The sequence below is a fragment of the Daphnia magna genome, unplaced genomic scaffold (assembly GCF_020631705.1).
Source record: "Daphnia magna isolate NIES unplaced genomic scaffold, ASM2063170v1.1 Dm_contigs118, whole genome shotgun sequence".
Taxonomy (NCBI): Eukaryota; Metazoa; Arthropoda; class Branchiopoda; order Diplostraca; family Daphniidae; genus Daphnia; species Daphnia magna.
Genome location: NW_025533129.1, coordinates 212,047 through 230,078, shown reverse-complemented (window position 1 = coordinate 230,078; position 18,032 = coordinate 212,047). Strand labels below are relative to the sequence as shown.

Sequence of the window (18,032 nt, the reverse complement as noted above, 5' to 3'; positions counted from 1 at the left end):
AATTTTGTAGTTGGTTTTACTGTCGTTGTGGTGCTTGAAGTAGATGAAATAGATTTTTGTGTGGTGGGCGTGGTTAAGTTTTTGTTGTTTGCTTTACTTTCTCTTTTGAGCAGAGGGGGTATAAGTGGGAGTTGTGTTCCGTCCAATGATTGTTGGGTGTGAAGCGCTATAATGGCTGCTGCTGAAAGCGTCCGTATTTGATGCGGGTTCCGATACTCGAAGCTAAACTGTTGTTTTCTACTTGAGCCGTGGCAATGCCCTAAACTCAGACGTCCTACTTTTAGTGTGAGACATTTTCTGTCTGACGCCAGTGAATGTAGGCCAGTTCTGTCTGTTGCCATGAGCTGTCCTGTGTGTTCGAAAGTGCCCCAAATTGAACTGGTGTTGGCACATTCCTGTAGAATAAGCATTGTTGTGTTTGCCTTGACGCAAGCGTTAGTGTTGAACGGTCTAATGGTGAAATCAGACGTATACTCGAAAGCTTGGCCTTTGGTAGTGGCTCTACTGCAGTTTCCTACGGATACTTGTGATTGCACCAGGGGATCGTTACTTGTGATTAATGTTTTTAGTTCTTCTTGACATTTTGTCCAATCTGTGTCACAATCTTCCATGGTTAGTTGTTGTTCAAGCCCATGATGTGTGACACATTTTCCGTTTGGATATTGTCCGTTCTTCAACAATCCCCAGGCGATCATGTCCCAGATGATGTTTCCGCTGCCGTGATTTGCTTTCAAGATACCGCCAAATATGGGTGAGTTTATTGTGGTTGTAATTGCTCTTCGTTGTTCTAATCGGACTTCTTGAATATCTTGCAATGTTACGTCGGGAAAATTTTCTATAACATCCGGATTGGTATTTATTGTTTGAAAGAACCACTGCTGGTTTTTCCTGGTATCTCCTTCCAAAGCACACTTTTCCAATTTTAAGGTTTCGTCGACCCCTACGGTAAGACACATTTCGGATTCTTGGGAAATTAGGTAGCTGTTTTCTTTTTCTAGAATCCATCTCGTTGATTCCTCTGAACAGGCTGCAGCAAATACGTAATCGTGTGTTGTCTCCGTGATGCAGATATGAGTATTTTGTACTCGTATCGTTTGGTCGACAATGTACTCGAATTTTGATCCTGATGGGAGAGGGTCGTCCTTTGAAAGTTGACTGTACGTTGTCAAAGGGTTTCTGCTTCCGGACTCGTAAGTAATGTATATTGTTGTATCCTTTTGTACGATTTTTCCATCTTCCTTGATTATTTTTGGTCTTCTATGTGCCAATCTTAGAGTTCCCCAGGCGTATGAAATACTGTAGAGGCGAATCCCAAGTTTTTCGTCTTCAACTTGGGTGTCGAAGAGAAAGTGAACTTCTTGAAGAAGAGAACGTTGTGGTCTGGATTTGTACAACTCTCTGTAGTCTTCGCACACGGGTGTGGCAAGGTTGGTATTTTTAAGGCAGGTTGCGATTGTGTTCTTGAACATTTCATACAAAATTTTTGTTGTTTCTGCAGGAAACGTCAAATACGTTAGAGGGATTCCAACCACTTTATGTCCTACCGGTGCGATATCCTTATCTGGTTTGTTAAGAAAAGATATTTCAATCTGCCGACTGGTGTCGTAAAGGCGGCTGGAATTATCCGACTCCGGTTCTCGAGGAAGTTCCAGGTATCCTTTCCCTTTTAGTAACGTCTGAGTGTATGAACTGTTTGTTGTTCTTTCTCCCCACACGATTGTATTTTGATTTTGGATGAATTGTCCTTCCTGTTGGGTGGTGTTAAGTAATCCGAAAGGGCTTTCGATTGGACTATCTGGTTTCTCCTGACGTAGCGTGATCTGTTCCGCTACACAATTTAGTGTTTGGTATTCCTTGATGGCGTACCATTTACCTTCTCCTGTAGGAGTGGCTGTGAAACTGAGTCCCGTCGGTCCGGTTTGCATATTATTGTTGCCACATTTTTTATCATTGACCATCCGCCAACACTCCAAAGGGGTGATTAGTATTGTTTCCTGGGAGTAAACTGTATCGAAGGATCCAATCCAGAACGATCCGGTTATTTTCTTTGTTTTAGTCCACTGTCGACATGTCCATCCTTTCCAAGTGGCTGCTGGTTTTTGTTTGGTTACTAAGGTGTAACTAGTTGGTATCCTTGGTAAATGTTGTGTTTCTGGTTTTTCATTATCACAGTAGTAAGGCAATTCGAAGTCTAGGATTCCGCGTATTTTCATGTTGTTACAGTCGCAGATGGATGCGTAGATAGGGTAAGTAGGGTTTAGTGAATGAAGGAGGCAAAGAAGGAAGAGTAATGTCTGCATCTGTGAAAAATGAAAATGTTTAGTAATCCGGTCCTTGATATCGTCTTCTTAAGTGGTATTGGTGATTCGTTATAGGATCGTTTCGGTTTTGGTTACGGTAAAGGTTAGGTATTGTATGGTTTTCTGGTTCTCCTTCGTTCCTGCGTGGTTTGATGTTCGTCTTCACCGGATGTATCAGCTGCTGCTTCCTTGGTCGGCCTGGTCGGCGTTGGTGAATCGTTGGTTGTCGTTGTGCTTCAACATTCTCTGGTAGGTTTTGTAGTATTTCTTCTTCCTTAGTTGTTTCTTGTTTTCTTGGTGTGTAAAGTTTGAGACGGTTTGTATGTACGATAGATTTAAGTTTTTTGTTTTCCGTGTGCTGGATCTCGTAGTTGATATCCGAGAAACTTCGTGAAATTTGAAATGGTCCGTTCCATCGATTTATGAATTTTCCTGCTGCTGGTGGCGCCTTCAGTAATACGTAGTCACCTATGTTGTATTTAATAGTTTTCGTGGATACGTCGTAGTATTTTTTCTGTCTTGCTTGGGATTTGAAGAGATGTTCTCTTGCCAGTTTTTGAGCTTTTTCCCATTGCTGTGAATACACCATACTAGTATCTTCATAGGTCTCGTATCTTCTGTTAATCTTGATATCATTAGGCATTATTGGTTCTCGTCCGAAGAATAGAAAGAATGGTGTTTCTTGAGTTGAAGCTTGTTTTGCTGTGTTGTAAGCAAAAGTAACGAACGGAAGGTATTTGTCCCAGTTAGCAGGTTGGTCTGAGACATAACAAGCTAGCATGTCACAGAGAGTTCGATTGAACCTCTCAACTAATCCATCAGTTTGTGGATGATAGGCCGTAGTCCTTATTTGTTTGACTTTGAATAGTTTACACACCTCTTGTATTAGACTGGATAGAAAGTTAGTACCTTGGTCTGTTAGAACTACTTCTGGAGATCCATATTTAGTAAATATTTTATTAACTAAAATCTTCGCAATTGTTTGGGCAGTTTGATTTCTCATTGGAACTGTAAAAACAAACCTACTGGCATAATCTGATATAACTAATATATATCTGTATCCCTTAGCGCTTTCTTGAATTGGGCCCACTATATCCATAGCGATCCTTTCCCATACTCCTTCAACTAAAGGCAAAGGGTGCAATGGTGCTTTACTTCCACCTACCGCTTTTCTCTTATTGCACATCAAACAACTTTTAACGTATTCTATTACGGAAGTACGCATGCATGGCCATGTGTACTGTCTTTGAAGTCTAGCCAACGTTTTTCCTACTCCTAAATGTCCTGCCAATATGTGATCGTGATTTTCCCTTAAAATTTGTGGCACCAGTCTTACTGGCGTTACAATTCTTCTTTGGTATCTACTAATAGTCCTTTGTCGTTTATTTTAAATTTATTTTTAACGTCCTTACTTGGATTGGCCTTTGCCATTTCTTTTAATATTGTTCTGCAATACTCATCTTTGTGTTGGAGTTCTATCCATTTTTCCGTGTCCTTGGACTGATTACTTTCCGTTTCAAAAATTACTTGTTTTGTTCTAGTTTCCTTGGTTTCGTTTTTTACTTCTGGTTTCTCTTTTGTACCTGTTGACCTTGTTTCTACTTTCGCTAGCGGCACTATTGGGGTGCGACTAAGTGTGTCAGCATTTTGGTGTGACTTTCCTGGTCGGTACCCAATAATGATATCAAATTCTTGGATCTTAAGAGCCCATCGAGCTAATCTTCCTGCTGGTTCTGTCTTACTCATTAACCATTCTAAAGGTCTATGATCTGTAAATACGGTAAACTTACGCCCGTATAGGTACGTCCTAAACACGTCGATGGCGTGGATTATTGCGTATGCCTCTTTCTCTGTGGTTGACCACTTGGCCTCGCGGTCGTTCAGATGTTTAGAGGTATAGGCTATGACGACTTCTACGTCGTCTGATTTACGAAGGTCCTGTCCGTCGGACTCCGCTAAATCCGCTGATTGAGGTGGAGGTTGTATTTGAGCCAAGACTGCTCCTATTCCATATCCTGAAGCATCCGTGTAGATGATAAATTCTCGAGAAAAATCCGGATAACCTAGAACAGGTCTAGTGATGAGACAGTTCTTAATACATTCAAAGGCGTCCCTTTGTTCCTCCCCCCATTTCCAGTCCGCTGACTTTCTAGTGAGCGCAGTTAGTGGATGGGCTTTATCAGCAAAAGCCCTAATAAATTTTCTGTAGTAGCTGGCTAGACCTAAAAATGAGCTCAATTCTTTTACGTTTTTGGGAGCGGGATATTTAATAATTGCGTCTAACTTTTTTGTACTTGGTGTTATTCCTTTCCCGGATACGATGTATCCTAAATAATCTAATTTTTCTTTAAAAAATTCGCACTTCTTCCTTTTCAACTTTAACCCCGCTTGTTTAAGGAGTCTAAAAACTGCTTCCAAGTGTGTCACATGATCAGTAATTGAATTACTGAACACTATGATGTCATCTAGGTAAACCAATGCGAATTTGTACAATACCGTTTTCAAGATGTTATTCATTGCTCTTTGAAAGGTGCTGGGTGCATTTGTTAAACCAAATGGCATTCGATTAAATTCGTATTGGCCAAATTCACAAATGAAAGCTGTTTTGTGTTTATCACTTTCTTCTATTTCTATTTGCCAGTAGCCGCTTAGTAAGTCCAATGTAGAGAAATAAACCGATCCGCACAACGCGTCAATTGTGTCATCTATCCTAGGTAGAGGGTACTTATCCTTAACAGTGATTTTGTTCAAAGCTCTGTAGTCGATGCACATTCGCATCTCTCCATCTTTTTAGGTACCATTACTATAGCTGCAGCAAAAGGACTGTGGCTTTCTCTTATTATTTTGTTACTTAGCATTACCTCTATTTTAGTCTTAACAACAAGTTTTAGGGATTCGGGTGTTCTTCGCAGTCTTTGATTAATGGGAGCGTTATGGCCTATGTTGATGTGATGTTTCACTTGTGTAGTTAGACCCAAGTCGGATTCTTGGTCTGCGAAAAGATCTTCATGTTTCTTTAGTAAAATTTCAATTTTAGTTTGTATGTCGTCTGATACATTGAGTGCTTGTTCTTCTTTTTCAACAATCTTAGCTATCTGCTTAGTTTTATTATTAAAGTCTAATTGAGTGAAGGATTCTAAATTACGATAATCTTGTTGTGTAAGATTTTCGTCTTCTCTATCAATCGGGATTAGTGGTATATGGATGCCTGCTTTGCTAAATGTTACGCTATAAATGGGCATGGTATTACTTCCAAAATTATGTTCTACTCCAAAGTGATCATAACATATTTGACGATTTCGAGTGTTAATCTTCACATTATTGTTAGATAAGAAATCTAATCCTAAGATGCATTGTTCATTTAAGTTGCTCATAACATAAAAGTGGTGGTTAATAATATGGTTATCATTGATAATAACTGAAAATTCAAATTTCCCTATCGATTTAAGTTCTTGTCCCGACACCGTTCTAAAAATAGGAGGATTCGCATTTTCTACTTGTTTTAAGTGTTCATTACACTCTAGAGTATCCAATATTTTACTGGATACTAAACTAGCGGCTGCGCCAGTGTCCACTAAAGCTATGATTTCCTTATTAAAGATTCTAACGGGAATACGTATCAGTTTTGGAATTTCTACTTCTACATCTGATCCTAAATTGTATGTTAGTTGGGAGTTACTGATTGGTTTTATGGTGTTTATCGGGGACCTTGGTTGTTGGTACGTGCCATATCTGTCCAACATTCTCTTGCAATATGTCCTCTTCGGTTACACTTGTAGCAGGTTATTTCTCGATTTTCAGTTGTTCGAGGATTGTTGCTAGTGTGTTGTTGCTGCTGTGGATGTTGGTTGCTGTTATAACGTGCTTGTTGTCTGTAGTTGTTTGGTCCGCTGTAGTTTCCTTGTCGGTTAGGGTAGTCGTTCCGATATGAGGGACGTTGGTGAGATGGAAATCTGGTTTGCCTGTATCCTGAAGGATTATAATTTCTTCGTCCTGACGAATTGTAATCTCTGCGGTAAGGGCTGTTGTCTCTGTTTCTACTTAGACTTCTTTCTCGACTTGATTCTCGGCTGTTATGACTGTCGGCAAATCGCACTCGCGAATCACGTGATCTTGAGTAACGTTCACTTGGACGTGGTCTTCTGTTTTCGTATTGGTCAGTTGCAGCTATGGTAACGTCGTTTTCCTGTGAGGATCCACGTTTCGTATTAGTATATTTTAATTCTGACAGAGCATCTGATAATTTTTGCTCAAGTAGTTGGATTTTATCGTCTTGTTGTTTTTCGTGATGCGTTATCCCTGCTATAACAGCTGACATCTCCTTGTCGTCTGTAGCTTCTTTCGTGTGTAGAATTTTTTCAGAAATGAAAAGTTGTTTACATAATGCGTCAAAGTCTTCTGTGTTTTCTGGCATTCGTAGATAAAGTTCTGCTTTATACTTTGGTAGTAATCCTTGCAGTAGGATTTTGCTTTTTCTGTGATCCCTCATCTTTTTCACTTTGTTTAGTAATTGTCCTTCAATAATAGTTTGGTTATGGTCAGCCCTTTCTTCTTTACCAGCGATGGTATCGTAAAGATTATTTAACCTTGATACAAAAGCTCTGCAGTTTTCTTCCGGTTTTTGAGTTAATTTTGAAAGTTTTTTCTCCAGCGTAGCTAAGTCGTAGGTGTCTTGAAATCTTGTAATTAGTGCTTCTTTCCAATCCTGGTAATTTAGATCATCTCCTTCTTCCTCAGCGTAGTTTTCATGCCATTCGAAGGCTTCGCCTTTCAATCGATCAGAAAAGAAACGTATCTTTTGATTGTCGTCCCATTCATTGTTTCGTGCTACGTGTTCGGCGCCGCGTAACCACTCTGATATTAGTTTATCAGTGCTTTTCCCTTTAAAGATTGGAATAGCCTTTTTGTCTTCTCTGGAGAATAGCTCTCCTAAAGCCTTCACTATTGGCTGAGTGAAGTACCTGTTCACTTTCTTTGCGTCCTCGTCGTCCTGTTCAGTTGCTGGAATATCGCCATCCTTGTGATTTTTCTTGGAGGTATTCACGAACGTTTTTTCCGAAGTGTCCTCGTCGTCGTGTGTTACGCCCATGTCGACCTTCTTTTTAAGCTGTTGATTTTCTTGCTCCAAATAGATGATTGTTTTGTTTAAGTGTTCTATTTGTGTTTTGAGGTTTTCTATTGTTTGTTCGAAATCGTTTGTTTGTTCTATTTCCAGCTCGTAGTGGAGTGACTTGTCTCCACTGTCTGTCGGCAAGGTTAGTTCGTTTATATCTCCCACTAGTTTGGTTATTTCTCCTGGTTCGTCCTCGTCTAGCCTTGAGTCGTTGGAGTCTTCAGTCTCGATGAATTTAACTTGAAGTTTTTGTATTCTTTCACCCGGTTTTCTAGAATTATTATTTGATTTTCTTGTCCTCGTACCCGATCTTGTAGTTCTTGAAGGTCTTTTTCAAGGGTTTTGTTCTTTGAAGTGAAATCTAGCAGGTTTTTCTTTAAATTGATTTTCTCTGCTGAGGCCTTGTCGAGTCTGTCTGCCAAAACTTTTATCTCTTTCTGGAGCTGCTCTGCTGTTTCTGATACTTGTTTTATCTGGTTTTCCGCACTGCTGAGTTTCTGGATCAGTTTGGTCTTCTCACCTTCAAGTTTGTTAATTATTTCTTGCCCTTCGGTCTCGACAGCTGCGTTGTTTTCCTCTTTTCTTTTGAGAAGATTCTGCAATTGACTCTCGGTTGCTAAGGTGGTTTCAAGGTTTTGTTCTAGGTCGGCGATTCGGGAATTGGCTTTTTCAAGGGAGTTTTTCAGAGCCTCGTTGTTTTCTTGAAGTTGCTCTAACGAACTGCTTAAAGTGTATTTGGAACTCTTTGCCTTCTTTTTGTTACTCTCCAATTGTTTTTGCGCGTTTGAAAGTTCAAATTTTAGCGTAGTTATCTGCTTTTTATCTTCAATTAGTGCGATTACTGACTCTTTCTGCAATACATTGATGGTACCGAACAAAAATTCTTTTTCTTTTCCGTGCAATGTGTGTAACTGTTGGAGTAAACTATCGAGTGTTCTGGTGCTCCCACCTTGTGCGACTATATCGTCTTTGAGTGTTTTAGTAGCATTAGCAATGGTTTCTGCTGTTACACCATCTGTTACTTTTAAAGTTTTTTCTAGAAGGTAATAAGTGTAAAAATGCAGCGAATTTTGCGTCGCCTGACTTGCTTCTTGTTTCTGTGTTTGTAACTGCTGGATATTTTCAGTTGTTGAGATTGTCTGGTATGCTTTACTTCTTTCTAAGTCTTGCTTAAATTCTAAGTCTATTAAGGTCTTCCAATTGTCCAAAAATTGTTCTCGATGGTGACTTAGGTTTGGGTCTTGGTCGGTTAAATCAGATTCTTGTAGTACGGGGTATAAAGGTAGTAGTGTGTTCTCGTTGAGAGCAGTCTTTTGTACAGGTGAATCAAACGGCATTCGCTTACCTCGATGATGTTCCGATGTCGGTTGCTTGAAGACTTGGTGATAGAAGCGTTGAATACTTGCAGCTGGCGAATGAAGCACAGATCAGAAACTTTTCTTCCAGAGTCTCGTTGTTATTCTTGTTGTCTCGTTGGGACCTCCAAATGTAATAGTTTCTAGACTGTGTATTTGCCAGTAAACTAACTCTACTTAAGACGATACAACCATGTGCTTATATACCAAGAGATTGAAGGTTAAGAAGGGAGGGGTTTACAATAACTTTTACTTTTATCATTAACTATTATCCGCAGGGAAGGTTGCATTCGTGACGACCTTCTTACTGGGTGGGGCTGCTGTTGCTAGGAGGAGTTGCTGCGGTCTATTACACTACGCTGTTCTCTCCTGGCTATCCCCCCCCTTCCTCCCCCTTCCGTGCCCTCCGGCCTTCTTGTTGTCTGCCGAACTTTGGCTGACATCCTCTCCGCTGCATACAATGCAACCGCAAATGTGATGGTGCGTGTATGCTGCTACGCTAGCTATGCATATAGAACGAACACGGTTCAGCTCTTGATGATCAGGGGATTGTTGATCGCTGTTCCCCGGCGTTTTTTTTTTTTCTTTTCCCCGTCTCTCTCGGTCTGCTTCACGGATTCTCGGTCAGGAGATCTTCTACCTTGGTATAACCTCGTCCCATCCTTAGCCCATTGTACGACTGTGGACGCTTGCTAGTCTCCGATAACGGAAAGATAAATCAACGGCGCAACGCGTAGGTAGGAAACACGTACGGTAGTTGTAGGTGGTCCAACGTAGAAGACTAGAAGAGTAAAAGTGGTGCGAGTAAGTCAATCGTTCAATTGGCCGAATCGCCTGCTTTGAAAAGCAGCGGGGGCGTACAGGAACATGGGAACTGCAATTCATTTGAGAGGAAGCCATTCGAGTATAAACGGAGGTCAACAGTTTTCTTTATTGAACTTTAGAGTATTTGTCACCATCGCCATTTAATGAACATAGCATCACCATTCATCATAGCAATAGTCACCAGCACACGAGAGAGGGCCAAACAAAGGGGAAACACGATGGGTTACTAGGTGGAAGGAAATACACGTAACGGTTTTTGTGATTCGATGGGCAGATTGGGAAAGATGAAAAGAGTTTTAAAAATCACATCATATACAGACAATCAACAGAAAGAAGGAGGCCTTTGAATGGCTTCTCCACTGCCGACTATTGCGATTAGGAAAAGAAAAATTAAAATAAAAAAAAAAAATAAAATAAAAAAAAAATGGATGTCAACTCAAAAGAAATCAATGAATGAAGGACAACCGGCATATTCTTCAAACGAGACCAAACAGCAATGACGTGAGTTTACATAACAAGCCGATGGTTCGTCTTTTCGATATTTTTCAGTAGAGAATTCCAATTGGATACAACAACAAAAAAAGTTCCAAGAAATTGCACGAAAATTAAACGTACGCAGAAGGATTTATAATAAATGAGAGGCTACGTGAAATAAGGATCAATAGCGATCCACCCTTTTCAGTAATTATTCATTCTTTTCTTTTTTTTTGCAGTATTTTTCTTTCTGAATTACAACTTTATGCAAATGTTCAACATATGATACAATGGGATTGATTGCATCGATCCGCTATTTCCCCCTCCCCCCCTAAGTGTATAGCTACCGCAGCGTCGCTATTGTAGGCCTACACGCGTAATTGTATGGGCTTATCGTGGAATGTCTTAACAACAACGGATTAGTGAGTGGGTTGGGAGGTGATGTTATATGAAGCCGATCAACAGAGTCAAAAGCTAATAAATGTAACAGCATACTTTTTTTTTGTTTTTTTTTTTTTGTTGTTTTTTGTTTGCATTCATCCATATAACTTTGAAAAGCACCCACCGCTCCTGTGCTCAGTTTGCCCACTTTTCGACTGATTCAACAATCCACCGGGATCAAAAAGCAGCCTGCAATGGATAACCAGACATTGCAAAATCACGTTACAGTATATACGGCAAAGGATAAAGAGTCAATATGATGTCAACATATAAATTGTGGCGAGTATACAAGCGGATCGAAACGAAGCATAACACAATCGAATCAAACTATCACAGAAAATGAAGAAGAAAAGGAAAGGGCGAGAAAAAAAGAAAAAAATTGTGTCCGGCTTTGACAATGTTGACGTTCCAGAAGGTGAAGCTTGGACAACAAAGAAACAAATAAAGGAAGTGAAGAATAAAAAATAACAAATAAAAATCGGAAAAATGTCGAAAGAATAAATCAGAAAGAAGGGGGGGGGGGGAAATCATGATTGGGATCTATGGAAGGTTTGTGAGGGAAATGGCGAGCAATAACAGGTGCGTGTGTTACATGCTCAAAAAAGATGGGGAGGAGTGCGAGAGAGAAGACGATTTAAGATTCAGACCATCGTGTTGTAGGTTCACGCGTCATCGGTATTGGTATAGAGCAAACCAATGTGTGCAGTGCGCTGGCCAAGAAGTGAACCGGCCATGATTTCTGGTCGACGAAGAAATTGACACAATTGACTTCATTTTCTTGTTTTCAATACGCAACGAGCTCGATAGGAACCAGTGTATCTTTTTCTACCCGTTCTCGTTGTCCTCTCCCCTTCTTCCTTCTCGCCATCCGTTCGCCCCCTGACCATTTCGCCTGACTGGCTCGCTCCCTTCTTGGCTGTGACAGCGAGGCCGGCAGAGTAACAGCAAAAGGGATCCCAGCCGTGTATGGCAAGGAAGGTTTTCGACAACGAGCTGCTGACCTCGCACAGGCAAGAAGAAGACCAACTTGGAATACCTGATTAGCTTCAATAACCAAACCCGGACCAAAAATAAAAAAAAAAAAAAAAGAATAGAAGGAAGAAAAAATGTGAAGAAAAAAAAAAAAGAAAAAATGGGGAAAGAAAAATGAACAGAAGAAAAGAGGAATGGGGGTACAACATAGTTGTGTCGGTATCAAGGTCTAATTTAGAGCTGCAAAAACGGGCACGCACTTTTGTACGACTTACTTCACGTCGTCGTGTAAAATACAAATAAAAGCCGAATCAAACTATCCCCCCTTCTCCCAACTTCCCGTAAAAACATACAAAACAAACAAAACAAACAAGAGAGATAAAATCGGGGAAAAGTTTGAAAAAGGACACGATATAATGAACTTCATCGGTCAAATAGCTGCCGATAGGTAAGCCTTGAACGCGCACAGTTTTAAATGCGCCGCACTTATAGACAACTAAAGGGCTTCTACACATACGATAGGCAACGGCTCCTCTATTTTCAGGCCATAGAGGAAGCGATAAAAAATTCTTAATAGATACAATGGTGAGCGAAAGGGACACACGCGCACAGTCATTTAGGCAACATCATATCAGACCACTGATACAACTAAACATCATTGACAGTTGCGTTGACAGCGACAATGAATGAATGATTGAGATGTAGCATATAGGGATGTAGGGGGCCGCCATCTATAGTGTGTGTATAATAGATAAGAAATGACGATGAGAACCAAGCCGTGAGATAACAGGTAAAAGAGGTAGGATCAAAAACAGGGCAGGTGATAAAAAGGGAGGGGCGGATGAAGAACGTCAGATTATTAAGGTTCTTGTTAAGTGGATGCTAATCTGTGCGAATAGTCTGCAGTGGCACCAAATACCACGGCTGTCATTATACTTCATATCTGTACGCAATGTAATATGTACACGCAGCGCATCAATTGTATGTATAGAATCAAAGGTAGAAGCAGGAGAAACCCAATTCATTCGTCTAGCGACTTTTTTTTTTGTTTGTTTTTTGTTTTTGTGTTAGTTATTTTTTTTATGTTTTATCTTTGCCTCGTTTTACAGGTAGTAATTAGTTGGACCGTCGTTGATTTGGGAGCCAGAGGTTCGGGTACTGGCGCTCTTGGGCTGCTGCTGTTGCGCTTGATGTGGGTGACTGTGCTGCTGTTGCTGGTTGAGACGATGGATGGCGTCGCATTTCTGCTTGTAGCTATCCCGTTCTTGCGCCACTCGGCCCAGTTCTAAGCGCATTCGTTGGATTTCGGCCTGAGTGGATCAAACGCAAGGACGCAGATATCCAATCGAGACATGAAAAATCAGACAAAAACAACAGATGAAAAAAATACGGTAAGAAGATAATGGAAATGGTAGCGTTCATCATTCGAGCCGTGCGATCTACCATCGTGATCCATCACTTTCCCCTACAAGAAACCCCATACCTAATTGACACGGCTAGAACAGCCATTGAAATTCAAAGTGGAATGAACTCTGGCCCTCGTTCTGTTTGCGGCCGCATCCCTTACATTCGCTTTGTGATGATACGCAACGACAGAAACGTGCAGCCAACGTGCACAAATCGTAGAGAGGGCGAGAGAGAGAGACAGAGACAACGAGGAAACGGACAGAAACAAAGTAATTGAAGAAGCGCATGGAAACAGGGGTGAGATGACGGGCCGAAATGAAACGAGACGGCATCAAAGTGTCGGTCTGTTGGTACTAGTCGGTCGAAGCCAAACGGAAATAGGCGATCCCTATAACGGCTGTCGTCGTGGCGACCGGATCGCTGCCATGTCGCGCCTCCGATCGGCCCAGTTCTCACGCTCTACCGTCACTAACGCAGCCTCAGACACACGGTCATCGTCGGCCACTTGTAATCTCTGTGCAAACCAAATTCCACCCGAAATCTTGGTTATCAAAAATACATTTAGTGAATTCATGGATTTTTTTTTTTTTTTGTTGTTTCAGTCTAATGTGATTCGATGCGACCATGCCACGACAGCTGACGTATTCCGACATCAGGGTCGACTATAAGAATCGCCTCCCGTTTTTTTTTTTTTTTCGGGGGGAGGGGGAGGGTATCAGTTGAACGTTCTGTTGACGTGCAGCGTTCAGCAGCCAGTGTGTAGTATCAGTGGCCATTGTGATGTGTGTACAATACACTGCCTCGTGATTAACTGGTATACTAACGTGACGCGGTCCGCTGACATGTGAACCCGATCGCCGTCGCCCTCGTTCGCATTTCTTTCCATTCCTTTATTGTGACGTTCAATGATTTTCCTCAAACTGTTGAACCCGATCCGCCAACAAAGTTATCCAGCTTCGTTCCACTTGATTTTCCTTTTCCTTTTCTGGAATAGTATATTCTGTTTAGTATATGCTGTATATTATGTGCTGTGTGTCTATACAGCTGAAATGTGTCCTTTTCTTCTTCTTTCGACATTCACAGCTCGAAATCGGGGTGCAAATAGGAGCGATTCACGTTTGGCAACGACGTTTCGGTTGAAGCAACAAGATCTCTGCTTTGGAATTCTGTTTGATTTTGTGCTGCGACTTTTGTTACCAAGTCATCTGGCTAAAAAACTACACATGTCGAAGGCGAATTGTGTTCGTAAAGATTTCCCAACTACCCGCAATTGCGGTTACCAATACTCGTATAGTAAGCTGTTAGACAGCAGCATTGATTGCGTCATTCAGAGAGAGCTCATTGAATATTAGACGATGGATAACGATGTCGACGTAAAAGGCCCAAAGTGATTACGGTGGTGCAAAACATGTGCCAATGGCGGCTATTATTTAGACGTGTCAAATCAGTAAAATTACCTTAAGGACGGTGTTGGCGCTCTCGAGCTCGTGACGCTGCTGCATGCGCTTGGAACGGCAATTCTGGGCGTAGCCGCGGTTCTTCAGCGTCCGCCTTTTCTGTTTGAGCCGGACGACCTCCTCGCGTGGAAAGCCGTTCAGCTTCTTGTTGAGTTCACGGACCGAGAGCGAGATGAGTGCGTCGTCGTCGAGCAGGTCGTTGCCCCCTGAACCACCGTGATGATGATGATGGTGGTGATGATGATGCAAGCTACCGCCTCCTCCCGAGTTCGGACCCAGGCCTACCATCATGCCGCCATTGCTGCTGGGACCACCGATTTCTGAACCGGACGTCGAACTGGCGCTAGAAGAACTCGAGCCACAGCCACGTGGTACCTATCCGCCATTTATTGCAATCGTTTCAATTGAACAATTAGTCAATGAAAAATGCTACTTGTTTCTCTTGTACTGCAGCCAAAATCAACCAATCAATAAATCGATCAAACGGCTTGAAATCGCCGGGCATTTTTATTTTTATTTTTGCTATTGGCTGGCGTGGCGGATTGGCCGCGTGTGAATAAGAGGTGCATTCGGGTGCGTAGCGAATGGTGTTGAAGAAGAAAGCGGTGATAATGAAACAATTGCAAATAGAAACAAAACCGCCATCACGGACAGCAAACAAGAAAAAGCGAAACAAAAGAACGAAAGCAAAATAGCGAACAAACAAACAAACAAACAAACGCTATGTCAGCGTGCAAGGAATTCAGAAAAGGGATAGAGGAATAAGCATGACGGCCAATAGTTTTTCCAAGGACAATGTAGAGGCGCAAAGTCTAACTGGCATTGAGTGACCAGGAGAAGAAGAGAGATCCAGTATATGTGCAGTACATATTCCCTATCACTGAGAAAGTTCAAGGATTCTGACACCGGGGGTAAAGCTGAGCAAGTGAGCAAACACGGCGATCATGGCCAAAGCCCAACCACCAACTGGCAAGTTCCTCACGCAGCAGAACATTTGCCAACACCCCTCAACAGTTTCACATCGCCAACAAGAGCCAGCCATCTTGTTTCCCAAGCCAAGTGTGTCATTGAATATCACTCGATATTTTTCTGGATCGCTCAGAAAACGGCCAGAATAAAGGATCTATAAGATTCAATCCCCACCTGATGATGATGATGTTGGCCGGGATGGCAGCCGGGAAGATGCACAGCGAGGGAACCTTCCGAGTAAGAGTCTCGACGTCCCAGTAGATGTTGCGCCGGTGGCTGTTGTTGATGGTGTTGCTGCTGTTGCAGCTGATGCTGATGCTGCTGCTGTTGGTGTTGCAAGCTGGCGTGATGCGCCCACGCGGCGTGAGGATCGTCTAGCGGCGATTCCGATCCCTGCGGCCGCAAATCCAACGGCTCTTGGTGAATCTGAAGTGGTGGCACGGCGTTGCCGTAACGCATCGAGGCGGTGACCCACAAGAATTCATCGCTGCCTGCACTCATTCCTGCTGACATGGCAAGGTTTTATTGGATAACAAGTTTCCAAAGATAAACTGGCACGCCAGAGCTCAATGATTTGCTGATACCTTTGTGCTGGATGACTTCCAAACCTGGGCCTAGGGGTAGGACAGCAGCGGCTGAGACGGTTGCCGAAGCTTGTGCTTGCTGTTGTTGTTGTTGTTGTTGTTGTTGAATCTGTTGCTGCTGTTGCTGCTGTTGAACGTGTGAATGCTGAGAGTGATGGCCATGCTGCTGCTGTTGATGTTGATGTTGAAAGGGAGATGCTGGTGACATGATGCTGCAAGGTTGGCCTGGCGGTGTATCCGGTGGAGTCGCCGGTGCCTGATCATTTGGTTGGTCACAATGTGGATAATCAATAACGGATAAACATCACGAGGGCGTGTATTGCAATGAAATTGATACGTCGAGCACTGATATTACCCATCTATAAGCCATTGCGTAGATAAAATGTAATCTAATTGGGTTAAGATTGTTATATAGGGGAAATAATCCTTTATCAACGCAGCTATCCATCAATTGCTCCTTGTATCAAGAAAACTTCTATCTCCTTATCGCTTTGTTTGATCGCTTTGCTTATACAACTGAGGTCAATTTTGTTTTCTCGTGACGCGATCTATTAGCTTATATGTCACTCGCAAACTTTAATGTCAAACTTGACTCGGTGATAAAAATATTCTTGATTGATTGATGTCCACAACTATATATATGTATATATTTTTGTTGTTGTTGCTGCCCTTCCAACACACTAACATTCTTTTTTTCTCTCATACTCTAGCGGAGACGCACGAGGAGGAGGCTATATATTGAAAATGAGACACAATTGCCTACCTGAAGCTGATGCTTCAAAGGGGCGGAAGGTTGTTGGCTGGTGGGTCCCGATGCTGCCGAATGGTGGGACACAACGTGCCCCTGCTGCGGCTGGGCCACACCTGGCGATGATTGCTGTTGTTGCTGTTGTTGTTGTGGTTGTGGTTGAGATGATTGAGGTTGAGGCTGTACCGGTGGCTGCAGGTTCTGATAGTGAAGCGCGTAGGCAGCCTCTGCGTTACGCCTCTGTTCGAGCATCTCGCGCTTCACCACTTCTTCCAAATGTTCTAAATCAAAGTCGCTGACGTACTCGTCTTGGGCCGAGGCCTCCATGACTATGTCACCCGTCAACGTGTGGCGATGAATCCGACGGCCAAACCTACTGGTTGCTCTTCGTTCTTCCACCAGCTGTCACAAGACGAAAAATAAGAAATAATTGGCGGCACCAGGAGACCGTGCCCGATGAAAGGATGAAAGCACAAGCACTCTGCGAAAAACAAGGAAGCGATTCGTTCTGAAACCGGATTGGCTGCAGATTAGATCACCGGCGATTCACAATTCACGTCGACATTTCGATGTAAGACGGATCTATTTCACGACAACGAATATTAGCCAGAGGCGGCCAAGTCGAAAAACGCAAATGAGCCGGACGACTGTCCTGCGTCGAGGACGTCGTCAGTTTGGCCCACCCTGACCACCAAAAAAAAAATAGTTTTTCCGTTTTCGTTGGCAACGTTCCCGCACCGTCGAATTTTGGGCGGCAGCGGAGAAGCGGTAGCGTTACGACCGAAGGTGGGCAACAGAAAAAAACAAACAAAACAAAACAGAGTTGACGCCGAGTTTGAAAGTAGGTGAATGGGAGATGAAACGATAATCAAAGACAACGTAAAAGACAGAGAAAGAAAGGAACAAATAGAGAGAGGGGGGGAGGGGGAATAAGCTTGGACAATGTACGGCGAGAGCTTGTGACGGATGTTGAATGAAGGTTTCTACGATGCCAGGCGCTCACATCATCAACGCTGGGCAACTGGCTCTAACCTCAGCGACTTGCTCTCGTTTTGTTCTTCCGCTGCTGACATGCAGACACACACACACAACTACTGGACTATACCGCCACCCACCGAAAGAGTCACCCGAAACTGCTCCTGCTGCACTAACTCCCGCCCTCGTCCAGTATGTGTTGCTATATCGTCATCGCTTCTACGCGCACCCTCTCTCTCTCTCTCTACATTAGATACACACGTTCGATGGTGGTGTGTCAGCCCGCGTTCATAAGCTAAAGCCAGTCCGTCTATGTGTATGGATGTATGACGGCCATATAGCATCGGGACGGCGCATGTGTTTTGCTCACGATTCCCGATCCCCACAAACCTACCACCTCCCACTTTCTCAT

General features: G+C 42.7%; 1 protein-coding gene across 2 annotated transcripts; it reads right to left on the bottom strand.

Annotated features, from left to right (window-relative positions):
- Positions 1 to 9,677: 9,677 nt before the first annotated feature.
- LOC123466819 (transcription factor MafB-like) lies at positions 9,678 to 17,805 on the bottom strand. Of its 2 annotated transcripts, none has more exons than XM_045166962.1 (5): positions 16,661 to 17,805; positions 15,898 to 16,153; positions 15,488 to 15,816; positions 14,345 to 14,719; positions 9,678 to 12,790 (listed from the first exon to the last, which is right to left on the bottom strand). In XM_045166962.1, the coding sequence occupies exons 1-5, from the start codon at positions 16,970 to 16,972 to the stop codon at positions 12,584 to 12,586; spliced, it is 1,479 nt and encodes a 492-aa protein (XP_045022897.1). In that variant the 5' UTR covers positions 16,973 to 17,805; the 3' UTR covers positions 9,678 to 12,583. The 2 variants fall into 2 exon arrangements, with proteins under 2 accessions (XP_045022897.1, XP_045022896.1); XM_045166961.1 differs by having other exon boundaries at positions 15,488 to 15,819; positions 16,661 to 17,793.
- Between the last annotated feature and the right edge of the window lie 227 nt (positions 17,806 to 18,032).

Coding starts and splice junctions, on each gene's coding strand:
- LOC123466819 (XM_045166961.1), bottom strand. CDS start 16,972: ATGGAGGCCTCGGCCCAAGACGAGTACGTCAGCGACTTTGATTTAGAA. Junction 16,154..16,660: donor CTTTGAAGCATCAGCTTCAG/GTAGGCAATTGT, acceptor CCAAATGATCAG/GCACCGGCGACTCCACCGGA. Junction 12,791..14,344: donor GCGCCAACACCGTCCTTAAG/GTAATTTTACTG, acceptor TGATCCACTCAG/GCCGAAATCCAACGAATGCG.